At 53.9% G+C, this 18,306-nt stretch overlaps 1 protein-coding gene across 1 annotated transcript in view; it reads left to right on the forward strand.

The window, feature by feature from the left end:
* ABR (active BCR-related) overlaps nt 1–18,306 on the forward strand; it is a 183,406-nt gene that overhangs the window by 100,343 nt on the left and 64,757 nt on the right. The window contains exons 3-4 of the mRNA XM_015566804.1: nt 8,629–8,727; nt 17,156–17,341. Coding sequence (XP_015422290.1) covers nt 8,629–8,727; nt 17,156–17,341 — 285 coding nt within the window. The remainder of the gene's footprint in view (nt 1–8,628; nt 8,728–17,155; nt 17,342–18,306) is intronic.

An 18,306-nucleotide genomic window follows, 5' to 3' on the forward strand; every position in this document is an offset into this window, starting at 1 on the left:
CTCCGGCTGCCATGGAAGAGGAAGAGGAGGCAATAGGCCTTTTGGACAAGGTTCTGGAGGATGAAGATGTGTTTCTCCTGGAGGAATGCGAGCTGGGAACGCCGACCAGCCCTGGCTCAGGGTCCCCCTTCTTGATGGCTGTGAAGGTGGGAGTGTGACACGCCCTGGATGCTTGTGGAGGGAGGGGGCAGGGCGAGCAGCTCTCAACCGCCGAGGCTGTGTGCGGGCAGAAATGGCTGATTGGTGCACAAACCTCGCTCAGCTCGAGAGGGACCGGCGCATGCCTGCGAGGGGCTGAGAGGGGCTGTGCAGTCGGCAGCTGCTCCTGGGGGAGAGGTGCTGTGCCGGCCTCCTCCCCTGGACCAGCTGTCCTCGGGGGGAGTGGCCACTGGCTTTACCCTGGCCAGCTGTGCTCCGGGCTTTCACTGGCGATGACATGAGTCACCTGGCGGGGCATGGCAGCGGTGTGAGCCTGCTGCCCCGGAGGAGCTGGCTGACTTGAAACCGGGAGGCCTTAATTCATTGTTCCCATGGCAACAGTGGGAGAAGTGCACGTGGGAAGTTCAGGCCAAGGGGGCCACTCTCTTTCTAGCAAGGAGACTTGGTGAGCCTGGGCTTCGGCAAGAGAGCATTTGGAGGGAAGGAGAGAGAGCACCAGAGGTCACTGAGCTTCCTCCAGGGAAGAGGCTTGGAGTTGTGAAGGGGGGGAAGGTGACAGCAGGCTCGGAGGCAGAAGCCAGGGGGGTAGGCACTCTTCCTAAGGCGGCAGGCGGGAAGCATCTGCTGGATTCCAGCCCACCCACTCGGGCTGTGGGCACCCTTGGCAGCCAAGCCCCGGTTCTGTCAGAGAAGCTGCCCTAAAGCCAGAGCAGGAGGGGCGTGGCTGCATCTTCCCCTGCTCTGCACCTCCTCCCCAGGGCAGGGCTCCCTCTAGAAGCCACACCTGTGTTGCCTGAGGCCTGGCATGCAGACCGTCTTCCTTTCTTTCCCCTAAGTCCACTCCTGAGAGCTCCAGCCTCAGCCTTTTGCTCCCCTCCTCGCTGCTCTGTGGCCAGAAAGGAGGCCCAGTTAGAAAGGATGGCTGCGAGTTTTTAGACTGCAAGCCAGGCTGCTGGAAAATAGAGCTCCCATCTATCTGTGGGCCCCAGGCTACACGGCACCCCGAGGGCATGGCGCACAGAGCGCTGCTGTGGGCAGGAGGCTGTCCCACCCTCTCCGGATCTCATGTCCCTCCTGTAAGATGGGATCACGGCCCTGCCCCACCCACGCTACAGTGTGCTTCCAGGAGCAGCTAATGGAGGTAAAAATAGACCGCAGCCCAAGGTAGATGGCTGCAGGGTGGAGCGTAGCTGTAGGCCTGGGTGCAGAGCAGTGAGGAGCTATAATGGGAGGTGGCTGGTGCCCCACCCCGGCTCTCTCTGCTGGAGCCAGCTCCGAGGCCATGGGGGTAAGTCATGTTCCTTGCTGGGCCCATGAAAGCCTCCGTACTTAGGGTCTGACCAGCCTCCCCACCAGAAGCAGGATGGGAAACGTGTGATTATAAACCAAGAACATAGAGTGTGGGGTTCCTAATGGACCCTCTCTGAGAAACCCTTCCCAGCACAGATGGGATCTGCTGATATGCTGCCATATGGGTCCACCCTTACTCCGGACTCTGGCTTATACCTGAGTCGCAGCCCGTATTTCCTTCTGCTTGGAACTTGAGACATCTGCCTGCTCTGTCCTATTCTGGAGGGCAAGGGCCACATGGTGTTCACTGTGGAATGCTGTGCAGTGCTTGGTGCTTGGCTGGTGCCCAGTGAATGTGTGGAATGAGCCAGGCTCGATGGGGCTTGCAAAGGGTGTACCATGTGCCTGGCCTTGCTCCATCTCAGAGGTGTGATAAAGAGACAGCACACGGATACCAAGGGGTCCTGGGCACATCTCACACTCAGAACGCCGCGCCTCCGCGTTCCCTGTGAGTCTTCCCCTCTGCCCTGCTGCCTCGGTCTTCTGGACTTGGCTCCCACATCGGGGAGGGGGCCTTTCACGAGTATTGGGCGTTTCCAGGCTTCTTGTCTCATCCTGAACGCCTCTAGAATGCCTTCCTCCTGGCCAGGCCAGGCTGTCATTAGAGAGAGAAGACTAGCAGGGTGGCTGGAGAGAGATGGTGAGAAAGCTCATCGACTCATTCAGCAAACACGGTCAGGTTGTGTTCTATTCAAAGCACTTTCTGGCCCGGGGGGGGCGGGGGGGGGAGGAGATGAGATGAGCAAGGAGATGAGATGAACTCAGCTCGCAGTTCAGGGTTAGGGGGCAAGTGTACAGATGACAGCAGTATAATGAGAAAGTGGTCGGGGCCCATGAGAAGGGTGCTGGTAAAAGGGGACTAAATTCAGAGGAGAGGTCACTTCTAGTTGAGTCAGGATCGGACTGGGTGCACGTGTGTGGTCAAGGGGCATTTCTGGACTGTGCGCTCCGGCCCTGGGCTGTGGACCGTCCTGGCACGCTCTTGCAAGATAGACTCTTTTCAGCCGCTGGTAGGAATCCAAGACCCGTCTCTCTTTTCTATTACTTTGCTGCAGAAGTACTTACCTTAAATAGTTGTCATGTTCCTTGAGCATGTGTCTAGATGCCAGGCCTATAAATCAATCCTGTTTTCAGTGTAATTTCCAAGAAACTTCATCTTCTTAGGGGACAGATGTGAAGACGGCAGGGATTTTCTCCAGAGCTGGGGGGGTTTGGGGGGGGTCCGTGTCTTTCAGCCCACCCTTCCCTTTGAGGAGTTAATGATCTATAAACGAATAATAATGGGAATACTGATGGCTACATCACCTCCCAGCTGTAAAGTGTGGCATACTTTCCAAAAGTCTTTGATACAATTCTATTTAAAGGTACGGAGGGCTAATGGGGTCCTTGTGATATAAATGCTGCCATTTAAGGGAACTCATTTGTCAGGAATCAAAATCCTTTTATAATGCAGATCAACCCCTCAGGTGTTATTCTGTGCTGATTTTTAACGGATTGTCTGAAATGTGTTGATCTCTGTGCCATCTGCCCAGGCCTCTTCTCCCTCACGGGCAGTGATGGCCGTACCTACGGCCCACACTTGGATGTTTCCCGAAGTGGGGGCCACATATATGATGATTTTAGGTGGCGCCTGGATGTGTATTTTGCACTTTGAACAGTTAGGCAGGTATTTTAATGTATGGTAGGGAGAAGATAATTTGTACCTCTTTCCTGTGATTTCACATGTCATACATGGGATAAGGCTGTGCTGTAAGAAGCCGGTCAGAAAGAACAATGTTAAGTAAATAACAGTGCAGGGGGCATGCGAGTGGGACACAACCGCAAAGGTGGGATACGAACAGCCGAGGTTTGGAAACGTGGCTGGATCCCAGGGGGCCTGCCAAAAGCTTCAGACACCTGGGAGCCCAGGATTTCGGGGATCCTCCCTTAGGAGAGTGGGCTGTGGGTTTCGTCTGTCCCCCCGCAGTTGCCCCTGTCCTCTCTGCTCTTTATTCTGCTGAGGAATTTGCTGACAGACACCTCCCCGGTACGGTACCTAGCGCTGAGGAGAGGAGAGGGAGTGGTGGGTGTCCCTGCATCGGCTCAACCCAGAGAAGGGCTGGCCGGCCTGGGGCGGACGCGTGGCAGGGACCCAGCTCCTAAGCAGACCCCGCTGGGCACCTGCTCTGAGCAGACCCCACTGGGTGCTCCTTGCAGACTAGCGTGGTCCATGAGCGGAACTCTGCGGATGTGGAGCCGCTTGGCCTACGGTTCTGACTCACAGGCAGCTCTGCCTCTTCAGTCCTCGTTGCTGTCTTGGAGGAGATCACAGCTCCTGGACAGCCTGGCTTGGCTTGGCCTAGAAGGAAACCTTCAGGGGCTGGTAGATGTTGTCCCTGCCAGAGTGACTTGACCTCTTGATATGGGGCCCTCAGGCCGACGGACTCTGAGACTGCAGATTGTGTAAATGCTGGCGATGAAGGAGCCCACCGGGGCGCGTTTCATAAGCTCCCCGTGGGGAGGAAGTGGGGATGGTGTCACTGAGAGGGCAGCTTTCCTGTGCTGGGGGAACCTGAACTCTTTAGAGAACTCGCCCTGGAGATGCTGGGCACGTGGGCCCCTCTGGAGGGCTTTCTGGGACAGAAATGGTCTCCCTCACTTGTATTCCCAGGACCTGGCACCGAGTGGAGGTGTGAATGAGTTCATGTTGAGCCCTGACATTTTGTGAGATAAGAACAGCCCACAAGGGCCCTGGCTGGGTAGCTTAGTTGGTTAGAGCGTCCTCCTGATAGGCCAGGGTTGCCGGTTCGATTCCCGGTCAGGGACGTACAAAAACCAAGCAATGAGCCCTGGCTGGGTGGCTCGGTTGATTGAAGCATCGTCCCATGCACCAAAGAAAGGTTGCACTTGGGTTTCCAGTTGGGGCTCATGCCTGTGTTCGGGGTTCAATTCCTGCTTGGGGAGCCTGCAGGGATGGCAGGTGGGGGGCAGCCGATCGATGTTTCTCTTTCTCTCTCAAAATCAGTAAAAACATATCCTCAGGTGAGGATTAAAAAAAAATCAACCAATGAATGCATAAGTGGAACAACAAATCGATGTTTCTCTCTTCCTCCTTTCCTTTCTCTCAAATCAATCAATTAAAAAAAATAAAAATAAAAGAATAGCCCCACAAGGATTAGACAATTGTGAATTTCCAGATCACTCTAAACCAGGAACATGGGTCTGAGGGAAAGCAAAGATGACAGAAGTTTCTGGTGGTAACTGGATTTAGTATCACATCACCTCCACCCTCATGCCAGCCCACCCTTCAGAATGAGTGTGGCCCAGAGTGGGGGCGCTCAGGGGTGACTCCTTAGTCCCTTTTGGGAAGCCCTTTCAAGATTGGACTCTGAGGTGGGGTCTCTTAAGGAGTGGGCCTTGCTGAAGGGGCTGGCACAGGGGTCTGGCTCACGCCAGGGCGGGCGAAGGCCTGGCGGGGGCCTCGAATCACCAGGTCTTCGCTCTGGTCCTAGTTCAGTCAGCTCTACTGTTAAGCTCACCATGTTCCCCACTCTCAGGCCCTCAGACAAGCCCTTGGTTGGCAGGACATAGGAGGGGAACGGGGTGCAGCGGGAGAGTGCTGGCCGCCTCCACGGAGGGAGAGTTCCCAGGTGTCAGGCTGGGGCCCTGCTCCGAGCTCTGGTCTTGCTCCTTGGAGGGGGTGCTGCTCAGTTGCCAGTGGACAGCTCCGGCCGCTGGCAGTTTCCACTCTGTGACTCGGGAGAATAATGATAGCACCTTCCAGGTTGTGGGACTTCAGTGAGTTAACCACGGCAGGCACTCAGGACAGTGCCTGGTACTTGGGAGGGCATCAATACGTAACTACTGTCCTTCCCTAAAGCGTGGCGTCCATACGAGTTTCCCAATGTCACTGCAACAAATGACCACACAGCTCGTGGCTTAAAACAGCACGTCTATTCACTTACACACGTCTGCAAGGGCCAGCCGGCCTGCATTCCTTCTGGAGGCGCTGGCAGAGAGAATCCATGTCCGTCCGCGCCTTTTCCAGCATCTAGAGCAGTGGTTCTCAACCTTCCTAATGCCGCGACCCTTTAATACAGTTCCTCATGTTGTGGTGACCCCCAACCATAAAATTATTTTCGTTGCTACTTCATAACTGTAATTTTGCTACTGTTATGAATCGTCATGTAAATATCTGATATGCAGGATGTATACTCATTGTTACAAATTGAACATAATTAAAGCATAGTGATTAATCACAAAAACAATACGTAATTATATGTGTGTTTCCCGATGGTCTTAGGCGACCCCTGTGAAAGGGTCGTTTGACCCCCAAAGGGGTCGCGACCCACAGGTTGAGAACCGCTGGTCTAGAGGCCTCCTGCATTCCCTGGCTGATGGGATGTCTTCGGAGCCAGCAGTGTGGCATCTTCCGGTCTTGCAGCCAGTCTGTCCCTCCCTCCCCTGCCCTCTCCTGTGGTCATTGTTTCTCTGACCCTCTTGCCTGCCTCCTACAGGACTCTGTGATACATAAGGATCCACCGAGGGTCCAGGATAACTCATCTGAAAATCCTTAACTTAATCATCTCTGCCAAGTCCCTTTGGCCGTATGAGATCGCATAGCCACAGGTTTGGGGGGTTGGGGTGTGGGCCTCTTTGGGGTGACATTGTTCTTCTATCACTGGGTCAGATACCATTCCAGAGATCAGGTGGGGTGGGGTGGGGTAGCAGCCTCCAGCTCAGATCTGTTCATGGGCTTGTGAATGGAAGGCCAAGGATTGAGTCTCTCACCTGGGGAAAGGGCCGGCCGGTCAGCCCGCGTGTGAGTACACCAGGGCCGGGAAGGCAGCTGCGGGGAAGCCGCGCGTCTCCGGACGTGGGAAATTTCTGGTAGCTTCGCATGCTCTCCCAGACTATGCTCAGGGCGTGCTGTTGAGCCCCGGAGAGGGATCTGCTTGAGATTCCAGGTGAGCACCTGATGCTTGAGAACCAGTGAGGACGTTATCCGAGCAGGGGAAGAGCACGGAATTCATTGTTCCAGGCCTGGTGTCAAATTCCATCCCGGCCACTTCTTGGCTCTGTGACCCTGGAGTCCCTTCCCTCTTTTAAGTCTTGCTCATTTCTGTGTGTGTAATGAGAAAATATACTACCCACCTCAAGGAGGCACTTGAAGGCCAAATGATGTTAGGTGCCCACATGTTCGGGTGTCACGTGGCGCTGGGCTCCAGGGAGTGCACGGGCGTGTGATGCAGGTACCGCAGAGCCTACGAAGTCAACGGGCAGGTCATGAACCAGGGCACCTGTCAGGTTCGAGGGTCAGTGCCGCAGACTCCAACAAGAGACGCTGCAGGCCAGAGAGACTGCAGCTGGGCCTTCACGGGGAGGTGGGGTTCAGACACGAGAGGAGCCGGGGTGGGAGGAGGCATTGAGGCAGCAGGGGTGGCACCCTCAGAGGCTGGAACACCTCTGGCCTGTTGGGAAGACAGATCCGATGGCTGTGGGGAGATGGAAGGGTAGGGAGAGGCAAAGGAGCCACTGAAGGTGTTTAAGTAAATAAGCTGGGGCCCATGTTACCATTTATATTTACTTGGTTTTTGTTTTCTTTTTAACGTCTTTTTCTCCCACTAGATTATAAGCCACATGAGAGTAGGGACGACTATGTGTTTGTTTCCTGTTCTATCTGTGAGCATTCAGTAAATATTTGTTGAGTGAATAAATGAGTGAATAACTTAACTGAATCCCCAGATAATTACGTTTTGCTGTATTGACTTAAGTCCTTGACAAACATCAGGTGGAAGGTGGCGTACTCAGAAGATTGATCCGGCGCTGGTGTGTGGAGTGGCGGGAGGAGGGAGAGGCAGGGGTCAGTTAGAAGAGGCGGCCTGCAGAGTGGAATGCTGAGGGCCTCGACCACCGCAGAGGGGAGGAGTGAAACCGAAGGGAAGAGTCTTGGTAAGAGATTAGCAAGATGGGCATTCAAAGCTAAATGAGGCGTGATCTCCACCACAGGGGAGAGATGGAGCTGGAAGGAGGTCAGTGCCCTACAGAATGAGGCCCTCAGGAAATGACAGGAGGGGGTGCAAGGTTAAGATTGAGGGCCCCACAGCTAGTTACCCCCTTTCTTTTCTTTATTATTATATTAATATTTTTAATCCTCACCCAATGATTTGCTTTCATTGATAGAGAGAGGGGGGAGGAAGGGAGAGAGAGAGAAGTAGAGAAAATGATCGTATGCCTCTCATACCCATTGGGCGGGGGCAGGGGGTGGGGTGGGGGTAGGGAGATGAAGTGGGAGGATGCTCCAACCAACGGAGCCACCCTGCCAGGGCCACAGCTAGTATCTTTTGTTGCAAATTCGAGCCCCTGGGGACAGGAAGATGAAGTCAGAGGTGCAGCCAGAAGGCCACACAGCTGGGGTTCCCATGGCCACTTTCATCCCATTCTTTCCACCCCTCCTCTCAGTTTATAGATCACTTCCTCTGGGAGCCTCCCCATGCCCCTTCTGTGCCCTTCCATGTGGCATGCCCTGCCTCAGCCGTGGTTCTGATTTCCCTTCTTAACTACGTCGTCCCCCCATTAAACTGCCCCCACACACATGAGGCCAGGTCCTTTGTGGTCTTGCTCATTATTATGGGGTTGAATAGGTGGATGGATGGATGGATGGGTCTCAAGGAAATATGGAAAAAGGATGAGAGAGAAACAAAGCAAGAAGCTAGCGTAGGAGCCCTAGCCAGTTTGGCTCAGTGGAAAGAGCATTGGCCTGCGGACCAAAGGGTCCTGGGCTCGATTTCAGTCAAGGGCACTTCCCTTGGTTGCAGGCTCCTCCCCAGCCTGTGCAGGAGGCAGCCAATTATGTGTTTCTCCCACATCGATATTCGCTATTTCTCTCTGTCTTTCCCTCTCTCTTCTCCTCTCCCTAAAAAAAAAGAAAAAAAATCAATGGAAAAGCATCCTCAGGTGAGGATTAACAAAACAAAAAAGAAGCTAGTGTCGGAATAGGGTGTTTTTCCCTTTATATTTTTGTAGTTGCCACATTCTCTAATAGGTGTGTTGGGCATTTACCCCATCAAAAGTGTGAGTGAAAGAGGAGATAAAAGGAAGAAGACAGCCCGCTCAGGATTCTGGTTTGCTCTCACACAGGTGGAAGCAGGGAAAGGCCTGGAGATGAGGAAGCTGGTGCTCTCAGGGTTCCTGGCCAGCGAGGAGATCTACATCAACCAGCTGGAGGCCCTGCTGCTGGTGAGTACATTCTCTGCGCCTCCTGGAATCCCCCCCACCCCCACCCCGTTGGACAGTGTCATGCTCCTAAACTGCTGTTGGAGTCGGAAGGAAAGAGGACCTGAACTAGCCGTGGGGTCATTGCCAGCAAGGGCCTGTGCCTCGCAGCCGCCACCCGCCATTACCTGCCCAGGGGGAGGCGGGAGTAGAGGCACCAGGAGGTTGGGGGTGGCAAAGGCCCCATCACCCATGACAATGGCACAGGTGGTACTAATGGATCTGCCCAGGGCGGGGTCTGCCACCACTTCCACACTGGACCCTGGGAGTTCCCCATCCGCCAACACGTTGAGACCTTTTTTCAGTGCTGGTCCCCGCCCTCCCTCCTTCCTGCAAGAGTGAACCATTTGTGCACCCAAGGCTCTCGGGCAGGAAGTGTGAGGTGGGGGGCTCCCTGCTGTTTGGAGAGGCGTTAGACCAACCCCGGCCCTTGGTGAAGGTGCCTGGTTTCCTCTCCAAGCCGGAGGAATCCTATGAAGATCCTATGTGAGAATCCTATGAAAATGCTTCACTGATTTGAAATAGTGGGTGAAGCCAGAATACCGTGAAAATGTTTTCCAAAGGGAAAAGGACTGCTCAGGTGTAGGGTGTTTCTGCCTTTGAAGAAAGCGCTTATTCGATGCACCTGAATTTGAACGTGAAGGGATTGTGGCCCCTGAAGTTCTAGGTCCGTAGACACTCGTTCTTACAGGAATTGTTAGATGCCCATGTTTGTACTTTTAAGATGTTGTCACGCAGCGTTCCAGGGGACGTGGCATCTGTTGGTCAAGGGATAACGGCTGAAACGTGCAGACTCTTAGTAACACACCGACTGAGTGTGTGGTCATTCTCACCGGGACTTTATTGGAAGGCACAGTCGTGCTTCCAAGTGAGGGACAGTACGGCAGATCCATGAGGGCTCTGGTCTGGGGCGGGACTAGACTCTGCATTAATGACAGGCTTATTGCACTTTTTACAAACTGGGCGTCTTGACCATGAATGGGTTGAACGAGCATTTAAATGCAAATGAGAAAGAAAGTACCAGCACGTGTCACATAATAAGTACCGTATCATGAAACTGGTGGTGTGTTGTATGTATGTGTGTGTATATGTACAGTATATACTGGTCCATATTATTCTTTACATGTGTTGTAGGGTTTGAAAACCACTGGCTTTGGGCAAGCCATGCATAACCTCCTGCAGCCTCACTTTCCCCGTATGAGGATGAGAGTAATACCATTACCATCTCTCTCTTCCGTGGGGGTGAGAGGACCAGGTGATCCTTTTTGGGACCTGGTACAGTGCCAGGTGCTTAGGCACTCAAATACACGGTGTCCCCCAAAAATGTATACACATGTCCAATGATTATAAAGTCAGTCTTTGTTAACACAGAGCTCATTTTCAAAATTTAAAAGGAAGCTACAGAAATGAATAATTTTTGTGACAATGCCTGTTTTCAAACTGATGACCATTCCGGTCCAGGCACTGCTGATAATACGAAGCAGTGAAATCCCAAACATCAAAAATCATTGTGTTAGGTGTTCGAGCACCCTCAATTCATCGACTGTTGCCAGTTTTGTACCATAAACTTTATCTTTTATGTATCCCCATAAAAAAAGGGGGGGGCCCTAGCTGGTTTGGCTCAGTGGATAGAGCGTCGGCCTGCGGACTGAAAGGTCCCAGGTTCGATTCCGGTCAAGGGCATGTACCTGGGTTGCGGGCACATCCTCAGTAGGAGATGTGCAGGAGGCAGCTGATCGATGTTTCTCTCTCATCAATGTTTCTATCTCTCTCACTTCCTCTCTGTAAAAAAAAAATCAATAAAATATATATAAAAAATTTTTAAAAAAATAAAACTCAATCTGGCTTTACCCATTATTTCAAATCAGTTAAACTTGGAACGGAATGAAAATTAACTGAGTTGTCATTTGTTAATGTGTGTGCACACCTTGTTTGGACGCACTGTGTTATCTGAAGGAGGGAGAACAGGCAGGTGACCAGCCAGATACATGTGAAATGCACTTTACAAACTATGAATAACTGTACCAGAATTCGGGGGCGTGGTTGTCATTACTAAAAGGATACATATTTGGAAGGACCCCAGTTTTCATTGGACCCCAGTTTAAAAAAAGGAAGAGGGGTCAGGCTCTCCATCCCCACTTGACTACTTACTAGCTCTAGGCCTTCTGCAGATTACTGAACGTTTGCACCTCAGTTTCTCCATCTGCAGGCTGGGTATACTAATATTAGTACAGTAGGTGCCTGTTATAATGTTGATGAGATGCCTAGAGACTTAACTCTTGTTTATGTCAATTAGCCGATGGTAAAATTAGTTCCGCTTAAAGCCACAGAACCTATTAAAGGCATTGAGGACTTAACAGTTCTCAACCTGTGGGTCGCGACCCCTTTGGCGGTCGAATGACCCTTTCACTGGGGTCGCCTAAGATCATCCTGCATATCAGATATTTACATTACGATTCATAACAGCAGCAACATGACAGTTATGAAGTAGCAACGAAAATAATTTTATGGTTGGGTCACAACATGAGGAACTGTATTTAAAGGGCCAGAAGGTTGAGAACCACGGACTTAACTGTTTAAGGAGTTGCTGTGAGGATTCTATGAGTTTGTAGGGGAAGCTCTTGGAAAAGAGTCCAAGTATTAGCTGACACTCTTATTTCTCCAGTGCTGGGAGAGAGTGCAGGTTAGGGCCTGTTTGTCTCTGTCAGCACAGCCTTTCCCTGAGGGGAGGGGAGGCCTGTTTCTTATCTGTCATTGGGCCTGACTTGAGTTTCCGTTTGTTGGCAAAGATAACTACAGATTTAGGGGCCAAGGCACTCCCCTCCCTGCCTCCCTTCCTTACAGCTCCTGCCCCAAAGGCCAAAACTGAGGCTGAGACCCCTCCTCTCCCCCCAGTTTGCTCATCCTGAGCCCCTGATTGGTTCTTTCTTGAGCCGAGGCCAGGGAGGGCGGGATCAGCTAGGAGGCCTGTTGGAGGCTGGAGAGCTCCAGGAAGAGGGGGCAGGACCCTCCCCAGCCACAGCCTCAGATGATATGCCTCCCAGATAAGGACTCGGCCCTCTTCCCCTCCTCCTTGAACCGGGAGCCCTCCCCTCTCAGCTACCTGGTAGCTAAGCCCTTTGCTTTTTGGGGTGAGCTGACAAAGGGGCTCAGAGGAGAAGAAAATCTGTCCTCTCTGAGCTCCCGCCTCCCCCCACACCCAGATCTTCTCTTCACCCCACCCCCATTCCCACAGCTCTTGGGGTGTGATTGTTCTTAGCTTAACACTTCCTGATATGCCATCTGTGAGGTGTGTGTACCTAAGCCTGTGTACACACACAGGGTCACCCCACAGGAGCCTCTGTTCCTGCCCCCTGGGTTGCTGGCTGGTCATCTGGACCCTCCAGGTTCCTGGGGGGCTCAGATTATAAGTGGAGTGGGCCTGAGAGCCTGGGCCGAGGTGGAGGGGGCGGGGTGGAGGAAGGGAGACAAACCAAACTCGTGTAGTTCTGCACCTCCCTTCTTCTTCTTCTCCTTCCTCCTCCTCCTTCTCCTCCTTCCTCCTCCTCCTTCTCCTCCCTCCTCCCCATTTTCCCTCCTCCCTCTCTCCCCTGAGTAACAATCTGGGTTCTGCATCTGGCTGCACCCTCACCTACAGCATCCCCTACCCCAGACCACAGCTGGCCCTCCTCCCGTAGACTGTCATTCTGGCAGTGGCTTTGTCGTTCCCAGGCCCGTGGGCTCAGGTTCCTTGTCTGTGAACTAGGTTACTGATGCCCAACTGCCTGGGCCCCAGGGAGCAGGAGGCTGAGGTGAGGGTTGGTAAGCAGGCCTTGCCGGCAGCCTGCAGGCCTCCCGGGATAGGAGGGGAGGAAGTGGCCGACTTCTTTCCCTTTTCGAAAGGCAGGTGGCTGGAGGACGGAGCAGACAAATGGCAGTGTGGACCCCACGGGGAGTTTGAACCGCCCGGCCTGTCTTCCTGAGAAGCCACTCATGGGCAATCGAGAGCCAGGGCTGGCTCTGAGGCCTCGGGGATCCTCCTGGCGATTCCCTTTCTCCCCTGACAGCCCCTGCAGCAGGATTGCTAGCGGGGTCACTGGCAGGCTAGCTCTCTGGCACAGGAGCAGTGCTGGGTGGCCTGTGCCTGTCGCCCAAACCACTGAGACCTGTATTTGGGGATGCACCAGATAAACATGACTGCCGCCCTCGCCAGTTTGGCTCAATGGATAGAGCGTTGGTCCGAGGACTGAAGGGTCCCGGGTTTGAGTCCAGTCAAGGGCATGTACCTAGGTTGTAGGCTCCATCTGGTCCCTCTCACATTGATGTTTCTCTCTCTCTCTCTCTCTCTCTCTCTCTCTGTCTCTCTCTCCCTCTCCCCCCCTTCTTCCTCTCGCTCTAAAAATCAGGGGGAAAATATCCCCGGAGAGGATAAAAAATATTATAATAATAACTGCCTTCAAGGGTCTCTGGCCAGCCAGGAATACACACCCAGTGCTTCTCCCCCCCCCCCCCCCCCCCCCCCACCCCCCCGGAACGAAATCACAGCGAAAACCGAAGGTCCCCAGCCTTGTCCTGAGAGCCATCTAATGCCCGTGTAGGCCTGTCCGTGTGACCGCTGCTAGTGAGCGCCCATTTCTTCCCCTTTTGTAGACAGAGTGGGAAGTTTAGGAGGAAGCAGAGCAGTTGTGTCTTGTCCCTGCGTGGGTGGCACATGAGTGCTTCCCCAGCAGCTTCTGAGAAGTCCTGACTCCTGCATCTTCCCAGGACGGTTCTCTCCCTATTCCTTCATTCCCTCCTCGGTGGAGGTGGAGGTGACCATGGCAGGCACAGGGATGAGTGGTTCGGGGGCTCTGTGGTGACTTGGACCCTCCACTGGCCCCTGGGTAGAAGGAATAAGGATAAATTACGACAGTGATCCTGCGAGCCCACTCTGTATCCTTCATGGAGGGCTGGGAGCCATGAAGCTGAGGGTGGCCACAGCTTCATGGGAGAACAGTATTCCTTTTTTCCTGGCTCCGGGTTCCTTCTGTCTCCCTGTCCGGCATGCTTACCCAGGCCCCACCCCTCCACCTACTCAGATCTTCCCAACCTTCAAGGCCTGTTCCTGTCACCTCCTCCGTGAAGCCCTCCGAGTTGCACCAGCACAGCCTTGAGATCAAGTCGGTTGGTGTTTACAGTCCAAGTCATGGAATGCCTGTCTTGCTTTTGTCCACTAAGATATTTCATTTGTGTTGGTCCAGCTTACCCAAATAGAGTGTTCTCTAGAGCAAGGATCATGAGTCATAAAAATAATCTCCTGGAAAGAAAATTGGACCCCATCACTCCCCTACTTAAACCCCTCCGGGGAAAGCCAGATCACTGCTTGGGCTTAAAAGCCGCATTCCTTCCCCTGCATGATCTGGCCACGGCCCTCCCCGCCAGCCCCGCTCTGGGTCCCTCTCCTCCCCCTGCCCACTGCACACAGGCTCGCTGGCTGTATTCCAGCTCCCCTCTCACAAGCCTGTTCCTGCCTTGGGACTGGGCGTTGAGGCAGTCCGCCTGGAATACGGTCCCCTTTGCCCTTGCTTCCACATCAGGGTGAATGTCCCCTTCAGCACCTGCCTCAGGACCTCCCCTTCCTACTTCCCCCAGTGCGTGTATGTGTGATTATGTGTTTGGTAATTTCCTGTGTCTTGTCTGTCCCCCCTACTAGATGGGAGGCTCCATGGGGCCAGGGATTTGTGAATCATGGGACACATCCCTTCAAACTCCCCACCCCAGTCTTGTCTCACATTGTTAGGCACGTGGTACATTATTTGTGGGGTGAGTAGTAATTGTAGCAGCTAACTTTTGATTGCCTTCTATATGTACCAGGTACATACTCAATATTTTATATAAATAACTAGAGGCCCAGTGCATGAAATTCATACACTGGGGGGTGGGGTGTCCCTCAGCCCAGCCTGCACCTTCTCCAATCTGGGACCCCTTGGGGGATGTTCGACTAAACCGGCAGTTGGACATTCCTCTCACAATCCAGGACTGCTGGCTCCCAAACGCTCGCCTGCCTGCCTGCCTGATCACCCCCTAACCACTCCCCTGCCGGCCCGATCGTTGTGGCTAGGGCACCGCCATCTTTGAGGGCGTGGCAATTAATTAGCATATTCCCTCCTTATTGACTGTTGGCGCCACCATCTTTGAGGGTGGGGCAGTCAATTAGCATATTCCCTCTTTATTAGATAGGATGGCTTTTAATCTTCCCATCAGAGTTCTTGAGAAGGTAATATTATCCCAGTTTTACAAACGAGGGTGCTAAGGCCCAGAGAAATGACTTGCCGACAGCTATTAAGTGGTAGAGTCGGGACTCAAACCCACACTGCCTGGCCTGTACCACACATGGGGAACCCCACCGACTTCCCTAGCGAGGAGCTGGACATGAAGGGTTTGTTGGTTTCAGCGCTGAGAGGGTCAGAAGGAGGGCTTCTGCTTTTTCTTGCCTTTTTCATCACGTCTGGGCTTTTTTAGAGCTGGGAGGATGAGGGAGCCAGAAGCTGGAGAACTGTCTGGGTGTTTGAGTCGATGGAACTTCCTCTTGTGGACAAACTTGGGTTCTGCCACCACCAGATGGGAGGGTGGAATGAAGCTTGGCTGGAGTCTGGCTGCTGTGGCCAGCTCAGCTGGTGGTCATCTCTTAAAGACCATCTCTTAGTCCTCCCTCGGTGTGGGTGTTCCCTCCAGCCCAGCATGGAGTCGCCCATTTCTTGCCAGAAGGCTTCTCTTGTTGAGAAGCTCACACTAACCCTGTGACACAGTGGGGAACTGCCCCGTAACTTCTTGCTCTTCCTGGGTCTCTAGTGTGACCCAGACTATGTCAAGGGCCCCTTTGCACACATCAGCATGTCTGCTCCGGCTTCTCTCTTCCAGGGAAACATGCCCGCCCCTCCCATGCCTTCTCTTTGTGGCAGGTTCCCAGACGCTATCTCCTGGAGGGCCTTTGGAGTGCAGTCTGGGCGTCTTGGAGGGCTTTGGGCTGAAGGAAGGTCAACCAAAGAGGAGCTCTTTATCCTTCAGGATCAGTTGTTTGGTTTCAGCTTGAATTTTCATAGTGTTTTTTAAGACTATGTTTGTACTAGAGGCCCAGTGCATGAATTTGTGCACAGGTGGGGTCCCGGTGGCCCACCCCGATGGGGATCGATTGGGGCCGAGCCTGTGGTGGGGGAGAGGTAGAGGGGAGGAGGGGGTGCTGGAGGTTAGCCAACCGGCCCTGCCCCCAATCGTGGGGGGGGGAGAGATAGAAACATCAATGATGAGAGACAATCACTGATTGGCTGCCTCCTGCATGCCCCACACCAGGGATCGAGCTTGCAACCTGGGCATATGTCCTGACCGGGAATCAAACTGTGACCTCCTGGTTCACAGGTCAATGCTCACCCACGGAGCCACACTGGCCAGGCTATGAATTTTAATACCTTTTTATCCTAATTATAAAATTAATGCTTACTCCTTGAAGGTGATTTAGAAAATATAGAAAATCATACTGAAGAAAATACACACAAGCCCCGTTATCCCACAGTGCTCCTGTTGGGCATGAAGATGATGGATGGCTTCAGCTCCCAGCCGGTGCCGGGGGGTGGCCCTGAGTTATTGCCTGTCATCTCACCCTCTCCACCTTCAGGCGTGGAGCATCTTGGTGTGGGCAACAGAAATGACAGATAGGTTTCATCTTACGTGTCAACCTGGGCATTGAGAAAGAGTCTGTGACTACAGCCAGGCTCAGTGAGAAAGACCATTGTGACCACTCAGTGTCTGCCACAGATACAGGGAGCGGGACGGTGGCCTGTGTGCCACCTGTTCGCCGTCTCTAGACTCAGTGATGGGAGCTTGAAATATCAGCACAGCCGAGACTGGGCCTGGGTCTCTTCAAGACTCTACTCCCAAGTCCTAGGATCATGTTTTCTTTCTCAGTCCCTTCCACTGAAGTGCGTCAAGAGCTTATGACCGAGCAGAAGGCCATTGTGGAAAGAAGATGTGGATCCTATGAAACTGAAGAGCGAGCCTAATGCAGGCTGGAGGCGGGGGGCTCTTCAGGGCATGAGGGGTGGAGGCAATGTGTCCTGGTGCCCCCCCTTGGGCCTGGCAGGGCTGCTGGGCCAGGCAGGCTCTGGTCTCTCTCCTTGCAGTTGCACATGCTGGGGCCTGTGACAGCAGCTACATCCCACGAACCACACTTCAGGTGCCCTCTGTCCGTGGCCTTTTCTAGGCCAGCGGATGCCAACCGGTGGTCCATAGACCACCAGTGGTCCGTGAGGTCCGAAAGGTTGGCGACCACTGGTCTAGGCAGAACTCGGACATAATGGGGGGCTGGGGGGAGGAATGGGTCTCCTGGGCCTGCTGACACTCTGGTTTATCTGCGCTCTTTTTCCCTCCTCTCCCCCAGCCCATGAAGCCCCTGAAGGCCACAGCCACCACCTCGCAGCCCGTGCTCACCATCCAGCAGATCGAGACCATCTTCTACAAGATCCAGGACATCTACGAGATCCACAAGGAGTTCTACGACAACCTCTGCCCCAAGGTGCAGCAGTGGGACAGCCAGGTCACCATGGGCCACCTTTTCCAGAAGCTGGTGAGTGTCCCATGGACAGAGGGTCCTTCCGCAGGGCCTCGGTGGAGCTGCTGGTGTGAGTGCGGGCCAGTCAGCCCAGCCCTCCTGGTCTCCTTGAAGCTTCCTGAGTCCTGGAGGGAAGCCTGGGCCTCTGCTTTATGGGGAACCTGGGTGGGCCTGGTGCCTTGACTCCCAGCCTCCCTTCGTGAAGTCTAGAATGTCCTAGGGATGCTGGAGACGGGCCGTGTGCATCCGTGCTCCTGGCAGGACTGTTTCTCTCCCCTGCTGAGGCTCAGGTCTGCTATCCCTCAGCCGACAAAGGGGCACGTGCCTGGTGGATGGGCAGGGACTGCTCACCTTAGGCCTCCCGCACTTGCCGCCCTTCAGCGCGGTGTCTGAAATGACGTGTCCGTTGGGAGACTGTCAGTTCCCGCCCGCTCTGAGGACCCTGGAAAGCACTGAGAGCCCAGCCCGCCCAGCGTCGCAGGGGAGGGAAGAGCTGAGGGGGTAGCATTAGTGTTGGGAAAGGCTGGCCGAGGCCTTCTAGTTCCCAGAGCGTCTGCAACACCTTCTGTCCTCGCTCTGTGTCTGTGTCTGCCTGTGTCCCCTGGAGGACCCTCAGGTCGGAACCACGTGTCCCCCACTGGCTCTCTCCTGGGTTCATCCCCCATAACTTCTGCCAGCCCAGCGGGAAGGAAGGGAGTCAGTGGCCCTTGTTCTCAGGTGTGAATGGTGCGGGGTGGGAAGCAGCGCCTCTCTTCTGCCTTGCCCCCAACGCCGCCCCCACCCCCACCCCCGCGATGGTGGGACTGGTTGAGTGGACAGGCCTCTTTCTTTCACTGGAGAAAACTCTTACTTGACTACTCCCAGGGCTTTAAGCTCAGCACGTTCAAAACTGAACTCCTTGCCTCTGAAGTTCTTTGCTGTTCTTCCTGCCTCGTCTCCGTGGGTGCTGCCACCATCCCAGCCTCCATCCACCCGTGACT

This window comes from Myotis davidii, unplaced genomic scaffold (assembly GCF_000327345.1).
Source record: "Myotis davidii unplaced genomic scaffold, ASM32734v1 scaffold363, whole genome shotgun sequence".
NCBI classification, from domain to species: Eukaryota; Metazoa; Chordata; class Mammalia; order Chiroptera; family Vespertilionidae; genus Myotis; species Myotis davidii.